Source organism: Ictalurus furcatus, chromosome 15, assembly GCF_023375685.1.
Source record: "Ictalurus furcatus strain D&B chromosome 15, Billie_1.0, whole genome shotgun sequence".
Classification (NCBI taxonomy): domain Eukaryota; kingdom Metazoa; phylum Chordata; class Actinopteri; order Siluriformes; family Ictaluridae; genus Ictalurus; species Ictalurus furcatus.
The window spans coordinates 15,663,409-15,681,697 of NC_071269.1; the positions used below are offsets into that span (position 1 = coordinate 15,663,409).

At 36.7% G+C, this 18,289-nt stretch overlaps 2 protein-coding genes across 2 annotated transcripts; both read right to left on the reverse strand.

Moving 5' to 3' along the window:
• Positions 1-5,008: 5,008 nt before the first annotated feature.
• tnnc2.2 (troponin C2, fast skeletal type, tandem duplicate 2) lies at positions 5,009-8,119 on the reverse strand. Its single transcript, XM_053644202.1, has 6 exons — positions 7,961-8,119; positions 6,878-6,929; positions 6,648-6,791; positions 5,969-6,083; positions 5,735-5,871; positions 5,009-5,571 (listed from the first exon to the last, which is right to left on the reverse strand). Exons 1-6 carry the CDS (start codon positions 7,961-7,963, stop codon positions 5,540-5,542), a joined length of 483 nt encoding a protein of 160 aa, XP_053500177.1. The 5' UTR covers positions 7,964-8,119; the 3' UTR covers positions 5,009-5,539.
• Positions 8,120-9,846: 1,727 nt separating this feature from the next.
• LOC128619795 (troponin C, skeletal muscle) lies at positions 9,847-15,737 on the reverse strand. Its single transcript, XM_053644236.1, has 6 exons — positions 15,623-15,737; positions 13,745-13,799; positions 13,255-13,398; positions 12,982-13,096; positions 10,779-10,915; positions 9,847-10,387 (listed from the first exon to the last, which is right to left on the reverse strand). The coding sequence occupies exons 1-6, from the start codon at positions 15,623-15,625 to the stop codon at positions 10,356-10,358; spliced, it is 486 nt and encodes a 161-aa protein (XP_053500211.1). The 5' UTR covers positions 15,626-15,737; the 3' UTR covers positions 9,847-10,355.
• Between the last annotated feature and the right edge of the window lie 2,552 nt (positions 15,738-18,289).

The window sequence follows — 18,289 nt, forward strand, 5'->3', positions numbered from 1 at the left end:
GGGTTTTTTTCCCCATATAATGCAGAGACATACACATTATTACATTCCTCAAAAACAACAAGCATTATTTTTTAACTCACTGATCTAAACTTGATAAACTAGTACCAATAAAGGATACCAAATGCAACCTAAAACATTTGAACCCTGTCGGTTGTATGTATCCACTAGGTCTTGAAACAGACCTTTGCTGCATCCCAATTCACATCGTTCTATCATGCATTAAAAGTGCGTACTCTTTTTCTGAAGGGAAAAGTACATAATTTTGAGTGTGTAGAAAAACAGTATGCAAGAACTGGGATATACTAACACGTCATATTACAGAAGATAACGTTGTTTCCTAGTTACATTTCAGCCTTTCTTCGTTCATTATTCCTTATATAATGTATACTATATAATTGAACTTACCATTCCCATGATTTATTTACACCTCTCTAAAATGTTACTCTTTTTACACAACGTCCAACCATTAATCTTATGTGACAATAAAAAAACTTTTAGTGCTCAACATTTAAGTTCTTACACTTAAATCCTGAAGATGCATCCCAGACATTCGACTCGTCTGCCATGTTTGCTGGTTGAATTTGACAACATGAACTGTCACAAAACTCCTCCCTTGCACAAAGAGTGGGCAATATTAGCTGGAAAAGTGTCCACTCTTCGAAAATCTACTGGAAATATTAGACAATCCAGGGACGTTTGGGATGCTCATTTCAGCACACTATGCTTTGGAGCATACTTGTTCTCATCTTGGATATTATTTAGGACAGTATAGACAGTTAGGATAGTGGACAAATTTAACCACTGAACCACTATTTCCTCTCTAACACTGGTTTAGCTTGATGATATTCGTAAACCCTACCTATGTACACTAACATGAGGATGTTTTTGATAGAGACTACAAAGCATTTATTTAAGTCACTTGGATAAATGTGTCTGCTAATTTATCTGAAAGTAAATTCAAGTCAGAGGTTTAACATAAAGATGCCAATTGTATATGTTACCAGTGTCAGAAATGCAGTGGCTGCAATTCTTTGTTGGTGATATCTGCTGCTGAGAAGATCTTCCTAAATGCAATAGTAATATATGCAGTAAATAATAAAGCAAAGAAGAATCCACTCATAGCGCAGATCACTGTCCTTAGATTTAGAAACTAATTAATTTACTTGCAGGGCTTATACTTTAATTTACTAGTTTTGGCACAAAATGTATGTCACAGTCAAGAACTTACTGGGTGTTTACAGTTTATACACTAAAATACTGTTATACTGATTCACCAATGGTTTTGACAATAATATACCATGCATTCTGTGTTAAAAATATTTTCTCAATATTGTTAAAAGCAGTGTAATACACTATAAGAAGAAATAGGTTAAAAAAATGAACCTTTTGAGGTAACTGGAGATTGCAACTGTGGGGGAACCAGGTTAATTTTTTAAACATTTTTGAAATGGTTCTAATTGGAACCCTCTCTTAATTGTGCATTAACGCCCCATCAGAGTTCCTTTTTGAACCTGTTTCTCGACATCCTTACCATATTATTATTATTATTATTATTATTATTATTATTATTATTATTATTATAATACATTGCTAATTTAAACCCATTTTACAACATAGACACAACACAATGATTGTCCATAAAATGTTTAATTCATAAATATATAATTTGGGCACAACACCACTGAACAAACAGAATTACTTGAAACAAAGGAATATTGTCTTCATGAAAAAAAAAATCAATTTCATACAACATTTAACAGAATGTAACTGGATATTTAGAAAATAAGATAATGTTTAAAACAAGATAACCCATTCCACATAATGTATTTACAGTCCCCTCTGAAAGTATTGGAACAGCAAGGGCAATTTTATTTGGGTTTGAGATCAAAAGATTAATATGATAAAATAGATCAGAATTTCAGCTTTTATTTCCACATATTTACACCTAATATGTTAAACAATTTAGAACATGGCACCTTTTGTTTAAACCCACCATTTTTTTCTTCTTCAAGTGATCACAAATATTGGAACATGTGCCTGACAGGAGTTTCTTGCTGCCCAGGTGTACCCTGTTAGATTGAATGTTTAAATAATTAATAGCTCTGAATGTCTAGTCTTGGTTTAAGCCCTAGGTTAAACCAATGTTTAACCTAGGGCTATGTAGACTGCATTAGTTATTAAAAAGGATCAATCAACATGAAGGCCAGAAAGCTGTCTATGGGAGAAAAGCAAGCCATTTTAAAGCTGAGAAAAGAGGGAAAATCTATCAGAGCCATTGCACAAGCCTTGGGCATGGCCAAAACAACAATTTGTAATGTCCTGAAAAAGAAAGAACCCACTGGTGTACTAATTACTAGACATGGAACAGGTCAACCAAGGAAAACAACAGCAATTGATGACAAAAACATTGTGAGAGCTGTGAAGATAAATCCAAAACAACACTGGTCACTATCACCAACAAGCTCCACAGGGCTGGGGTGAAGGTATCACACTCCAACATGTGAATAAGACTCCTAGAGGAGAAATATAGACGCTGTACCACAAGATGCAAACCACTCATCAGTAAGAATAAGAAAGCCAGCTTGGAATTTGCAAAGAAATGCAGAGGTGAGCCAAAAAGTTCTGGAACCAAGATTAACCTCTATCAAAGTGATGGAAAGGCCAAAGTGTGGAGAAAGAATGGATCTGCTCATGATCAAAAACATACAAGCTCATCTGTGAAACATGGTGGAGGTAGTGTCATGGCTTGGGCTTGCATGGCTGCTTCTGGAACAGGCTCACTGATCTTTACTGAAGATGTAACACCTTTTTTTTGTGCATGTAATGAGTTCTATGGATTATTTAGTATTGTATCAGGTGCAGACTAGTGTTATTAGCTATGAGGGACATGTTCTGTAATACCTGTTGCCAAAAGTCTTCTCTCGGTGTGACTGTTCAGTCGTGGGAATGAGGATCACATGGGAATGATGAAAAGGTGTCGTTTTGACATATGTGTTTAAGGTGCGTAATGCCTTTTTCTACCCATGTAGAGATGTTTGTTATCTTAATTGTTTATGAAGCTGGGGTTATGTCATATGGGAGTTTGTTCAGTTAGTTGGAGTGGTGAATTAATTGTTTTATAAAATTTCCACCAAGCTGTTGAAGTCGCTGCACTTCTTGGAGTTTTGAAGTAGGGGTGGCGTTTGAAAGCTGTACTGAAGTGTCCGAGACACTGATTTTATCGTATAGTGTCTGTTCATCTAGCCAATTCTCATTTATCTGACTGGGCTTTATCCAATTGATTATATATTGGAGTTGGTTAGTGAGGTAATTGTTACAATTAACAAGTTGTCCCTGAAATTTGGGTCTTTGTAAAGTGGTCATGTGTGCTCAATTATTCCTTACGTAACACACACCTTAATGTAACTATGACATTAAGTCCATGTTATCTTCTTAGCTTTTCAAGAAGGTCATAGTTATTTTTGATAGGTTATGTTGTCTTTGGTAACAAGTTGTCCCTGAAATTTGGGTCTTTGTAAAGTGGTCATGTGTGCTCAATTATTCCTTACGTAACACACACCTTAATGTAACTATGACATTAAGTCCATGTTATCTTCTTAGCTTTTCAAGAAGGTCATAGTTATTTTTGATAGGTTATGTTGTCTTTGGTAACAAGTTGTCCCTGAAATTTGGGTCTTTGTAAAGTGGTCATGTGTGCTCAATTATTCCTTACGTAACACACACCTTAATGTAACTATGACATTAAGTCCATGTTATCTTCTTAGCTTTTCAAGAAGGTCATAGTTATTTTTGATAGGTTATGTTGTCTTACCTCAGTCCACTCAGCTCGCGCTTCAAAGTTTGTAACGGTTTTTGCATGAGACAGACATTTGGAGATTTACGTTGCGTACAGTAGCCTACCACATCCACCTGGTTAAAATGTTGTTTATTTCATTCTCAAAATCTAAACAATTTGAATAATTATGTTTACTTAAGTGAAAAGAAAGTACTAGTGAATTGTTATTAGCGATTTGTCAATATTGGCAGAAAGTGAATAAAAAATAATAAAGATGAGAAAATTATGGGGGTTTCATTTGTGTTCGGATTGTTTGTGCATGTAATAAACATTTTTACAAATTGTACTATAACATGTACAAACAATCAGAACACATAATAATAATAATAATAATAATAATAATAATAATAATAATAAATTAACTTATACACAACATATACTTTAAAGTATTTCCTGATAAGAAACATTGTCTATTAACATTAAAAGCAGAACAGTCCAAATGGATAGGTTTCACAGTTTGTCTGTTTGTTCATTGAAAAAATATATATATAACCCAGAATCTAACAGAAAATGCTGTAGTTTTGCTTTTGTAACAGGTCTACTTTAAAATATGAACAATTATGGGGTGATCAGTCTTTAATGATTCAAATGATTGAAGGCAAAATTTTGAATCTGTAAAAATAAAAAATTTCCATTCGTGTGCATGTTCAATATGTTCCAGGGCTAAAAGCAAAGCATGGACCTCAGCTAATAACAAAATAGTAGTAAAACCTTTACAGTCGAAAAGGTTCATAAAGGAACCTTGACAACAGACCAGGTTCTAATAAGAACACTTTTGCCATAACAAAGGTTCTAAAAAGAACTGATGATACATGCCAAATAACCAAGGGATCATTATACAACCTGTAAGTTCCGTGTTGAACCTTTTTGATAGTTAGAAGTTCATATTTGCACTGTCAAGTTGTTTTTTGAACTTCAAAGGTTCAATCTCTTCTATAAGTGTAGGGTTTTTTTTCAATTTTTATTCTTTTTACAGCTCTTGGCTCGTACATACTATTAGTAGTGTGTAAATAACTATTGTTTTAAACTGGAAATGACTGTAGAAGTTATACCAAATGCAATTTAGATTATTGCATGGTTTCATTTTGAATCTTCTTTAACAAAGTAGCAGCAACCATTCATTTAAATAACCAGTAAGCTTAAACTTTATTTGTTTCAATGACACTGGGGGAGAAAAAAAGAAAAAAAAAAGCTTTATTGGCAACCTCCTCAAAACAGAAATTTACAAACATCAGACCAACTAAATAGGAGCATGTGTTTTATTTTTTTTATTCTGTTCTTTCAAGCATTTGTTTAAATATGGTGACGTGTAAGAGGTTTTAGCATTGGTCTAGGCAGCGATAACAAGCTGCTGATCTAGTCTAAATGTAGACTAAAATGCCCAGCCATGTGCGGTCTACCACAGTATGAGCTGTTGATTTCGCAATGTAATATAATGGTGCTGAAAACCACACACCATTGCTTGGCTCTTCTGCTCTTTTGCAGGAACATGCAGGGTTCTCCATGGAGCATGAGCATCATGTGTTGCACCTTAGCAGACCTTATTCGGATGTTCGTCTGTATGTCTGTTGAAGTGGCAAAGTTGTCAAGATGGACGATGAGAGGCAACGGACCAGATGGTAAAGGGTCATGAGTGAGTTTAAGGGGATGGGATTGAGTTGACAGGGGGGTCAAAGGGTAGAGGAATGTCCATGAGTCTCTGTTTTACTGCACATTCTCCATCATCTTGAGGAATTCTGGAAAAAAAAAAAACAACCCACACACAATCTTGTTAAAAGATTACAAATACTAGGTCTATGCATAAGAGTACATCCTCATACAGCAGTCATTCAATAAGAGTCTATAATACACTAATTCTTGACTTATCAAAGGCACAATCACTCACAAAAGGTGTCTTACCATCAAAGTCCAGCATGCCATCAGAGTTTTTGTCTCCATCCTTCAGCAGCTCATCAATCTCCTCATCTGTGATAGACTCGCCAGTGCTGCGGATTATCTCGGCGAACTCATCTCTGTCAATGTAGCCGTCAGCGTTCCTGTGAGCAAACAGAGAGTAAGATGCAAATAAGATGCTGGATGATCTTTTTTTTTTTTTTTACAGTAAAAGACACACAGTTGTATTATGGTACATACTTGTCAAACACACGGAAGCATTCTGCCAACTCTTCCTCACTCTTGCCGGCCTGGTCCTCCTTTAGGAGCCTCACCATCATGACCAAGAACTCCTCAAAGTCAATAGTACCGCTGCCTAGGATTTAACAACATAAGGCCATTGTTACCAATGTACACATAGGCTAGCAGTGCTGAAGGACTTCTTACAGTGTTCTTTTGTGTCTAATTCAATGTTGTACGTTCACTCGTTCAGGGATTTTAGAGTGTTAATATTTGGCATTGTGAACCTAAAAAAAATGTAATAATAAGATGTGTGCAAAGGGGTGTCATGGTCTGTGTTTTTTTTGTTTTGTTTGTATGTTTGTTTTTGTTACAGTGGTGGAAATCACATCCACCATTATCAAAGTGGAATAAAGTTTTTATTGTCATTAGCCTGATTGACTGGTCATTTAAACGAAATTGTTTTAATCCAAACTCAAAAACACATAGGGCTATAAATAATATCAACTTGGACCTCATGTGTTCTGTGGGTGGAAAGGTCATGAATGAAAAGTTTTATGGGTTCTGAATAGTTCATCAAATAAATCTGTACGAAGACACTCAGTGGATTTTTTTTTTTCTTTTAAAGCTTTTTTACCTGGCTGCAAAAGAAAGTCTGAGAGCCCCTGACATAAAGTAAAGTATGCCTGGTTGTCCTTACCGTCCTCATCGACTTCCTCAATGATTTCATTCAACTCCTCTCTGGTTGGATTCTGACCCAACATCCTCATCACGGTACCCAACTCCTTGGTGCTGATGTCGCCGCCACCGTCGGTATCAAACATATCGAAGGCAGCTTTGAACTCTGTTGTGAAACGGGACATAAGATTAGGATTTACTGCAATCATGAAATATATTCAGTGGGAATAAAGCGCATTGTTTTCCACTCACCGGCGAGCATCTCCTCGCTCAGGTAGGAGCGGGCCTCCTGTTGCGCGTCAGTCTACAAAACAGCATGACAGAAAGTTGTTCTTATTATTGTTTTTCTTTGTTTAATCTATCCATCTTTCTGTAAGCCTATGTCCGGCAATAAGATGGGTGCAATGAAAGAAAGGAAGAAAAAAAACACGGCACTTTACTGAAATACGCACCAACTAGGATTTTAATTTTTTTTTAATTCCACAATTGTGCATCCTTATAGTCATTTCACAGATGATGATTAATTAGATGAAAAAATAGTTTTCATGGCTTGACATGTTTAAAACATTTGAGCCAGGTAATTAACAGTGCGCCAATATGAAGGAAAATATATTCTCATTAAAAAAAAAAAAGTTTATTAAACATGCTGATTCAGCAGCCGCGTAAAACTTCTAAACCACTGCGCACAAGCAGTTGGTGAAACCTTCTTGCTATTTTAGGGATCAACAGGTTTTATCTTCATAACTCTGTGCCTGTACATGGTAACTCCGAAACTGAACTCCTGGAATGTGTCGCCTAAGCATGTCACCCGCTCACATACCAAGTCTGCTGACCGAGTCTGGATCAAGTGGCACTTTGGCATCACTCTTCCATCCTGCTTAATTTTTTTTCTCCTGACACCACTACATTATGACCACAACAGCTGTCATATTCCATAATTAAATGATATCTTTCAAATACAAAGTTACAATTTACTATTAATGGTCCAAAAATCTGGCAAGTATAGGCTCTATACATTTTTCCCTGTTATTTTTCTAAAACCTGAAATAGGCCCATTCAAATTTGCACTGACAACCCCACAGATACATGCTTTAATCATACAAGTATCCTACACACACACACACACACACACACACACACATATACATATATATATATATAGTAGTATGGCAATATTGAATGCCACAATTTCCCCTTAATTAAACTGAAACCATTTAGAAAAGAAATGCTTCCTCTCTATAATTTACATATTCAATTTTATTTTGTCTATAAACTATTAGCAATCTTAGACACATTTATTTTTTTGCTTCATGCTTGATTTCTGTGATCTCTTACCATGGTTGTGGATTAGTTTTCCCCACTATTATCCACCAATCAAGCCCAAAGGAGTGGTCAATCCGTGTGCACCCCAACAGATAGACTAGACGTCAGTGGAGAGTTCAGACACACTTTAAACAGGTCGGGCGAGGCCACGCCCACTTGCCGTCAACGACCATCCAGATACACTGTGTTGAACGCGTTTCCGAAGCCACGCCCACCACGGATGGCCAGAATTAGAATGTTGAACTTTTAGGGTTCTGAGGAGCCTAAATCTAAATCTGAAATGTCGGGTCTACAAGATTGGAGGAAAAGTCACTTGTTTTTGACAGGGGGGAAAAAAAGCAATTCTTACATCTTCAGGAGATTAAAAAAGGGGGGATGTTAAAGTGTTAAATAAGTAGCAAATTATCAAAGGGGTCTGTTAGTTGTGATAAGAGTTTGGAGATGATACGTAATAGTGTCCTTGCCCACAAGTCACAGAGTAGGCCTACAAAACTACCAACTGGTAACTGTTTATTCATCCATTGATAACCGTTAACCATTAAATTATTCTGGTCAGGGTTAGGGTGGATCCAGAGCCTCTCCTAGGAGCACTGAGCACAAGCTAGGAATATAGTGTGGATGGTATGTGAGATGCAATTACACAAAAAAACTAGTCTATTTTTACTGACTATGGCAGGAGTGTGAGAACTGTTGGATCCAAGCAATGTGAAAACTGGGAGCATTTTCATACCGGACTGAAAGGGGATTTTGAAAAATTTTCACTGCATGCTTTATTCTACCCTGCCATGATTTGATCAGACTAATGCAATGCTCTAAAGACACTCCACTAGTAAAGATAACTAAACAGTGTAGCATGTTTTCATGGTTGGTATTTGCTATTTATACGAATAATATGCTAATTGGATTATTTGTTACGTGAACATGAACTCAGGGGAGGTACTCTGCCTTGTGCCTTGAGCAGAAATAAACCCCAGTCCAAAAGTGCTGTCATGCAGAACTTCAGTGTGCCCTGAATAGCAAATGATATTAACGCTATGTGAGGATGTCTCAAGCGACGTCCCACCCTTTCCAAACAAACAGTGCAGGTAGCTAGCTCAAGACATCACACTCCTTGTATGGCATGTGTTTCCTGAGTGGGGAGTGTCTATTGGAGAATTAGAAGGAGGGGTGATCAGACATGTGTGTATGTTTTGTGAGGTGCAGCTAAAATCTAATAGGGTGAGAAATGGGAGGAGGTAAAAATCATATACCCTGCATCAGAAGTGCAATGTTTTAAAAAGAGAATTTGAGGGTGGTGTGCACCATAAGCGTAATAGCAACCCGTTGTAAAGCATCGTAATATTCCACAAAGAGGACGCTCATGAAGATGGTGCCTGAATCATCATTCACATGAGAGGAAGACATACAAATGCAAAGGATCCTATGACTAGGCAGCACAAAGAAGAGAAAAAAAAGAACACATTTTGGGTTTTACGTTCCCCTTTTCCATTTTGGATGAATATAGTCTCAACACACAACCTAATGTGCTGTTTTGGTAAGTTTAGTCTCTGGGGATCAACGGTAAACTCTTCGCATAGTAACATGAATGGCTGTATGAAGATCCCTGAAAGTCTGTTACTGCAGAAGGTAAGTACAGGTGGAGAAAACTTAAATATTGCCTTTAGAACCCTAATTGGAAAAGGAGACTCTTTTATAAGGACAAGGACCATGATGTTAATGGTTATAGTGGAAGAAACAAAGGAGCACTGGGGAAGGACAAACCATGGAACCTCTCTGTACAGCATAATTTCAGAAACCTGATTATCTTGAAGCTTTGATTATGGTGGACTGAAGAGTTTTGATCAGATAGGAGCATTGTTTGATCACATTCTTTACAGTAATTTTTAATAGTAATATCTGCTTCTGCTATTCAAACTGAGAATGACAATTGTCATGTAGTGAAACAGAAAATCTTAGAAAAAGCACATCATTGCACAAACTTCTGAACTTGTACTGTAACCAATAAATGTTGGTACACCTCATTTACCATGACACCAAGACATAAAGTCAGACTGAGTCTGGTTTATTTAGGAACAGTACAGGGTGGGCATGTAGGGCAAAAGAAGGGTCAAGTTTTCAAGGAGCGGTAGATCATATGTCATTAAGAAGCTGGAGCATGGGGCAATGGGGTGGGGGTGGGGGTGGGTGAGGTGACAGTGAATTCCACGTAAAGGGTTTGATAGTTATTTATAGCCATTTCCAATGTCCCAAAGAGAAAGTTCCAGAAGGACATTGCCACTGTGTTCTCCCATCCATTCCACATTGTCCATGAGACAAGCTTTCTTCTATGACTTTTTGCCAGGTTGTTTCATGAAGTTTGTTGAATTATGATTGGAGGTCAAAGATGAAAGGGTGGAATGTGGAATCTTTACTGAATGTTCTCCATCATTTTCAAAAACTCTGGAAGAGGAAAAATACATTTAAAATGATAATTACATTGATGTTATTACATCTTTGCCATCCTTGTATGAATTTCAAAAGTTTATTGTGTATTATTGCACCTTTTGTAGTGAACAAAATATGGCATATGTAATTCCAAGATTTAGTGACCTTCAAGATGATTTTACTTTTGAATACTTACTAGAGAGAGAGAGAGAGAGAGAGAGAGAGAGAGAGAGAGAGAGAGAGTGTCTGTGTGTGTGTGTGTGTGTGTGTGTGTGTGTAGGCATGTGTTTTCTGTTAAGATATGAGAATGCAAACATAATTTGTATTCATTCAAATTAAATACACAATAAAAAGGAAATAAGAATTAGCTTTGTGTGTGTGTTTACATGACTGGTGTTCATTTTACCATCAAAGTCAATTTTGCCATCTTTGTTTGTGTCACCATCTATCATGAGCTCTTCTATCTCCTCCTCTGTTATTGGTTCTCCAGTGGAACGTAGGATGTCAGCAAACTCCTCACGGTCAATGAAACCATCTCCATTCCTGTTTTTTCATTCCACAAATAACAGCAGTGAAACCCCACAAAAAGCACACATCCTTAGTACAAACAGTCACTGGAAACTACTCCATTTTATAAAACTAATCAGAGATGGAAAGAATGAAAGGGTTTTTTGAACAGTGCTCCTCACTAGTCACAGTTTACATCATCGCACAGTGCACAGTTGCCCACTTGCCCAGAAGCAGTATAAAATTAAGATAAAAAATATCACCTGGTAGAAATTTAATGTATTTGCTTTATAATTTAATGATGTGATTTGGGCTGTGATGTTTCATGCTTGTCCTGCCCTTATACATGTAATCTTAGCGTCAAGAATGAGGAGCTTACAGTGTTTTGGCCCTTAGTTTAAAAAAAAAAAAACATTTTGAATAAGGATGCAGTCCAATTCTACAAAAAAAACAACTTCTATTCTGAACATATAATAACAGATTTTGCAGCATAGTTGAACATTACAATAGCATATTGTGACTGGCTTTTAGAAGATTCTCTTTCCCTCTCAAGACAACATATACGACTAAGATCATGAAATTACATATACATACGCACATTTACTGAGGAATATGATCCAATATTGCATATCTGTGAGTGGCAAAAGTATGTGAACCTTTGCATTCAGTATCAGGTGTGACCCCCTTGTGCAGCAATCACTGCAATTAAATGTTTCCGGTAACTGTTGATCAGTCCCGTACATCGGCTTGGAGGAGTTTTAGTCCATTCCTCCGTACAGAACAGCTTCAACTCTGGGGTGTTGGTGGGTTTCCTGACATGAACTGCTTGCTTCAGGTCCTTCCACAACATTTCTATAGAATTACCGTCAGGACATTGACTTGGCCATTCCAAAACATTATCTTTATTCTTCTTTAACCATTCTTTGTAGAACTACTTGTGTGCTTGGGGTTGTTGTCTTGCTGCATGCAGTGTCTTCCTTCCTCCAAACATAACAGTTCTCATTTAAACTATTCATCCATCTACAAAACATTTTTCCAATAGACTTCTGGCTTGTCCATGTGATCTTTAGCAAATGCCGACAGGCAGCAATGTTGTTTTTGGAGAGCAGTGGCTTTCTCCTTGCAACCTTGCCATGCACACCTTTGTTGTTCAGTGTTCTCCTGATGGTGAACTAATGAAGATTAACATTAGCCAGTGTGAGAGAAGCCTTTAGTTGCTTAGATGTTACCCTGGGTTCCTTTGTGATGTCGTGAACTATTACACGTTTTGCTTTTTCTTGGTCAACCACTCCTAGGAGGGAAACAATGGTCTTAAATTAAGACTTTGGAGTCCAAAATCTTAAGAGATGGTTTTGTAACCTTTTCTAGCCTGATGAGCACTCTTTTTCTCTTTTTCTGAAGTCCTCATAAATCTTCTTTGTTCGTGCCATGATACACTTACACAAACATGTGTTGTGAAGATCAGACTTTGATAGATCCCTATTCTTTAAATAAAACAGGGTGCTCACTCACACTGATTATCATCTCACTGATTGAAAACACCTGACTCTAATTTCACCTTCAAATTAACTGCTAATCTCAGAGGTTCACATACTTTTGCCACTCACAGATATGTAATATTGGATAATTGTCCTCAGTAAACAAATGACCAAGTATAATATTTTTGTCTCATTTGTTTAATTGGGTTCTACTTTTAGGACTTGTGTGAAAATCTGATGATTATGATATATATATATATATATATATATATATATATATATATATATATATATATATATATATATATATAATGTGTGTGTGTGTGTGTGTGTGTGTATATATATGTAATATCAAACTTAAACATAATTTTATGATACACGCATTTGTATTTTAATTGATAAAAATATTGGATTGGATTAAATCCAATCCAAGAAGTGGTTAGCATTATGACTGGCTAAATTCAGTCCAGAAACCAAAAATCTGATGAGAGCTTATACAATTCCTGCCTCTGTGGTAGAACCATAAATAAACATTTAAGTTAAAAAATCTTTCTTGACCTCTTGTTGAATAAACAAAATTAGTCTATCCGGTGACTGTTATCTCTGTAAAAGTAGTTTCCATACTTGTCAAAGATACGGAAGCATTCAGATAGCTCTTCCTCGCTCTTGCCTGCCTGATCTTCCTTCATCTGTTGCACCATCATCACCAAGAACTCCTCGAAGTCAATGGTGCCACTGCCTAATGCAACACAGTTCATTTTGTTTCATAGTCAGATGAAAAACAATGCATAGATTGCATCTGCCCAATTTTGAGGGAAAGTATTTTGAGAACTGCCATGTTTTTAAAAAAAAAAAAAAAAAAAAGACTGAAATCTGATTATTCGGGTAAAACCATACCATCTTCATCAACCTCCTCAATGATGGCATCCAGCTCCTCTCTGCTTGGATTCTGACCCAACATCCTCATCACGGTTCCCAACTCCTTGGTGCTGATGTCACCGCCTCCATCAGTATCAAACATATCGAAGGCTGCTTTAAACTCTACAGTAACAAATGAACAGATCAAAGCATGGCAATATGATAAGATAATATGTGACAACATGTTATCCCTGATACAATACTTTATTTACTACTCAATCATACATAATCAACAGTGTTGTCTCCATATGCAAATATATATATATATATATATATATATATATATATATATATATATATATATGCATGATTTGTGTATATGTAAGAATGGCTTGTTGTATCTTAATAAGATGAGGTGTATCTTCCACCATCCAAAAATTGCATTGTATTAATCATGTAGTTAGATTTAGAGCTAACAAATGTGACCATAACCATAGACCCTGTCATGCACACCATGACCATGACTCACCAGTGATCATGTCCTCGCTCAGGAAGGAGCGGGCATCGGTCTGGGCTTCAGTCGGCTACAAAATGGTGGTGTTTGAAAAGAGTGATAGCAAGACAGTATGATAAACCATTATGAAATTATAGTGCAATTTGACTTACAGACTATTTGCATAGATGATGCAATCATCATTTAATTAAGATACAGTTAGTGCTGAAGCTCTGGATTGAAGTTTCCACAGATAACCAATATTTCTTTGACCAACTACAGTATGTGAGTTATAGTAAAAAGTAAAGACAATTTAATACTGTATTTGAAGACCAATAATCTGACTTAAGTTAGATGTTTAGTGTATACTGCCAACACATCAAGATCTGAAGTGTAAAATTAACACCTACTGTACATTAAAATACTAACTTGGGTAAAAAAAATGTTACTTCAACAGCATGAATTTCTGTGTGAATTCTACTTAACTACTGTAACAAACTGCAAAACCATAAGTGATGCAAATATGAAATGATCAGGGCTGATTTGCATGAATGATAATGCAGTATATATTTTACACTGACACCACCAAAGTGAAACGAGCCCACTTGATTTGGAACGAGAGATGTTTCATATATTACTCTTGTGAATCCAGAAAATGCTCTGCTAGAAAATGCCATCAAATCAACATTCAACAGTTGCACTGAATCCAGACATCCCGTACCTTGTTAACGTTTACAGCACAGACATGCAGCTGCATTTGTTCTCTTTCAGTGGGAAAGGTGCAATGCTTTTGCCCTGCTTTTGGCTTGATGACAATTAGTCTGCACATTCAGGTTCAAACAGATTCCTATTGAACCCTACTAATATTACCAAATGCAATAAGATAAATAAACCTTCAACACTCTTGGAATCTGAAACACTTGAGCACATTCCACAACTGTGTATTCAGTGCACTAATATAGCTCGAATTAATTCCCTCAGCGGCCGAGGAGTGTTCCAGAAGAAGACTGGAATTAAGATAATGCTCCTTCTCCTCACATGTCCTCTTGTCTTTCATCTCTACAATTTATCACAGCACAACTGCCAAACTGCTTTCTCTCTCTCTCTCTCTCTCTCTCTCTCTCTCTCTCTCTCTCTCTCTCTCTCTCTCTCACACACACACACACACACACACACACACAGAGGCTCACATGCATCTTCAGTTTGCACAAATGTAACAGACACCACATTGACAAACAAAAAGAAATCTTTAGTTCAACAGCAAATAAATGTTTTCTGCCACTTTAAGCTTTAAAGCTCTTACTATTGTAGATCAGTCAAATTATTTACTATTCTTCTTCTGATTCCACACTTGTTTTCTTAAACCTGTAGCTTTAAGCTTCTGATGTTTGTGCTACTAAATCAGATGGAGGAAAAAAGTCTCGCAAAACAACTGAGTACTGTTTTACATCACTTAGAAGAGTTTCAAACGAATGTCCAACATTGACATTTCCTCTTCATGCAAATATTACCTTTGTGCCTCACACATCGAAAACATCATCATATCATCAGGAGGAGAACAAGAACTCAAATGTCAGAATAACCCCAGAAAAGCCTGTTCACTGTTTAATTACACATCCTGTGGTGTACGTGCCTCCATCACGATAATGACAGTAATGACAATATAACACCAATAACACAACACAAATAGCACATTGAGGAGAAATCAATAGTACAGCTATGATAATTTGGTGTAGGACCTTAAAAACAGTGAGACATTCTTAGACCTATCCATCCTATGTTCAGATTCAACATCTTCAAAACAGTCCCAACCTAAAAAAACCTTTATAGTTGCAGTAAAAGCTCCTCTGAATGTTCTTCTCCATTTGTATGAACTCCAAATCACGAAACTGTAGCCCAATATGATGCTCTTACCATGTTGAGGGCCTGTTGATTACAGTGAGTTTGATTAAAGAAGAACAACAGAAAGAAAAGGATCTTTGTTTCCCACAAGTGTCCAACCAAAGAGCTGCACACTCCCCTAATAAGTACCCTCTCACGACGTTTACCTGTTTTCCAGAAAGTTCACGATTGGTCTAGAAGCTCTAGACTTGTGATCTATTGACCAATGTGAGCCCTGCTTTGATCAAAAGCACCACCCCTGTCCTTCATCCTACTTTAATACTTTACGTCCCCTGAGAAAACTCTATTGACCCATATTTAGATAATGCTCCAATGCCATTTATCAAGAAAAAAAAAAGCTGAGGGCAGGGTGGGGGGCACTGAGAGGTTATTTTAGCAGTGGATAAACAGAGATTCTTCCAACAGCAGATACTAGCAGACACTAGTCATCACGTACAGACACACACTACACATACACATGCGTTTATCCAGTGAAATAGGAGATGGGTATGATTTGTGGCATTACACACATGATACATTTCTTTGCCTTATCTGCCAACCAGCTGTGTGTATGGAGGTGTGTCTCTGAGACTATAGTTAGAGCTTCTGCATTAATACTTTGAAGTGGAGACAAAGGGATGTCCCCACGAGTCACAACAACAATATCTTATTCTCCAGTCAGGGAAATTTGTGTTGGACTCAACAAACATTTAGACAGCAGCATGCAAGTATCCTGACAATATAGTACATATAGTACATACACACATATTCCACAGCCTGACACCTTTGTACAGTCCAAGCATTATTGCACAGCACGCAGTATTGTACAGTTTTCTAGAGCTTGCTATTTACATTTTTTTCACTAAAACTGGTCCAAGTGTCATATATTGGTTGAGTTTGCACTTCTGCAGACAGTTGATCATACTGTATATAAATGCAAATGACAACTGAGTAAGCTAGTGTGAGAGTAGAGTAACTAAAAATCTAAAGAGTAATGTTGACTCCAATATTATATTAACAATATCCCAGTGTTAAGTTTTAATACAAAATTCTTCATTGTCCACTTTCACTGTCTTTGAGATATTTAGTACCACAGCAAAGAAGTTACTTATCAGCCACTCATCTTTTTCACCACATCATTAGTATGCAGTGATCCTTAGATAGAGTTTCCTTTGCTTTGCTCATTTATCTCAGACCCAGAGCTCAGTCTCAATATTATAAAAAATAAATTCTGATGGTGTGAACACATTACTGCCACGGACTAGCATGGTGGCCCAGAAATAATTCTTCAGTGTAATGAGTTCATAATCACTTGCTGTGAATGTGGGGTGTGGGGACGTTGATGCCAAGAGTGTATGATAATTATGATCTAACTCAGACAGCTCTCTCTCTCTCTCTCTCTCTCTCTCTCTCTCTCTCTCTCTCTGCCTAAGCAAATTAGGGTTTGTCATAACTATTGGGGTAAAATTCATATTGATTTAAAAAAAATGGATATTTTATTTCTGGCCATTAATAATGAAATGATTGAAAAGAATAATGAAGTCACTAGGTGTTCCCTAGCTACATATACATGGACCAACCCATAATGAAAACATCCTCTTATAAAGCAGCCAATAAATGGACTGTAATTAGCTTAATTTATTTGATTGTCTACATTTGTGGCATAGCCAGGAATGAATTTCAGGAAACATGCTAAATAAAATTACCATGTGAACTGTAGTGTGAACCCCTCATGCGTCCATATTAATAACATGAATTGTTGTATTGATTATTATTATTAAATCATAGTACATTTAGCATTACAACAAAAATATCAAGTTCATTACATATATTTTTGATCACCATTACAGAGTAAAAAATATGTATGCATTTAATGTGGGACTGTAAGCAAATTTGCTTAAAAAGCAAATTTCAAGACATCATGTACAAATTTTAAATAATTTAATTTCAGGACCTCAGTTTACTTATAAATAAAGCAGTTTCCACAAGAAAGTCTACACGTCAGGTGGCAAGTGCTTTAGTCACCAGCAACAATGTCTGAGACAGTGGAGAAGTAAGCGCATCCCTGACCCAATTTATCAGGTACCTTCCATTTTAAACACTTTAAAGGACATAGCATGATCTGCAAATTATTCAAACCAGAACACATGGAGATAGACTAGCTAACCAGATCTGATGTTTCACAGTATGAAAAAAGTACAAAGTACAGCTCTGCATTAAACCTAACATGTCACTTGACATGATTTTTGGTAGAGATTGCCTGTTGTGTTAAATATATCTAAGAGCTTCTATAGTTTATAGGTTATACTCAGGATAATGTATAAGGGGTGTCTTAGCTAGATAGCTAACTATGTAGCTAGAAACATGTATGAATTAACATGAACACAGAGAGGTAGCCATATGAAAAGTACTTCATGCCCACGGTTAAATATGGTGGTGGCTCTTTAATGTTTTGGGGCTGTTTTTCTGCCAGAGGACCTGGACATCTTGTTAGGATACATGGCATCATGGACTCTATCAAATATCAACAGATATTAAATGAAAACCTGCTGCCTCTGCCAGAAAGCTTAAAATGGGCCGTGGATGAATCTTCCAGCAGGACAATGATCCAATACATACATCAAAATCAACACAGAAATGGTTTACTGAACTGAAGAGGAGAGTCCACCAAAGTGGACATCGAAATTTGAGGGATCTGGA

Coding starts and splice junctions, on each gene's coding strand:
- tnnc2.2 (XM_053644202.1), bottom strand. Junction 6,084..6,647: donor TGAGGAAGTCGATGAGGACG/GTAAGGACAACC, acceptor GTTAAATCCTAG/GCAGCGGTACTATTGACTTT. Junction 5,872..5,968: donor TGCTTCCGTGTGTTTGACAA/GTATGTACCATA, acceptor GTTTGCTCACAG/GAACGCTGACGGCTACATTG.
- LOC128619795 (XM_053644236.1), bottom strand. Junction 13,399..13,744: donor GAGCGAGGACATGATCACTG/GTGAGTCATGGT, acceptor TTGTTACTGTAG/AGTTTAAAGCAGCCTTCGAT. Junction 10,916..12,981: donor TGCTTCCGTATCTTTGACAA/GTATGGAAACTA, acceptor ATGAAAAAACAG/GAATGGAGATGGTTTCATTG.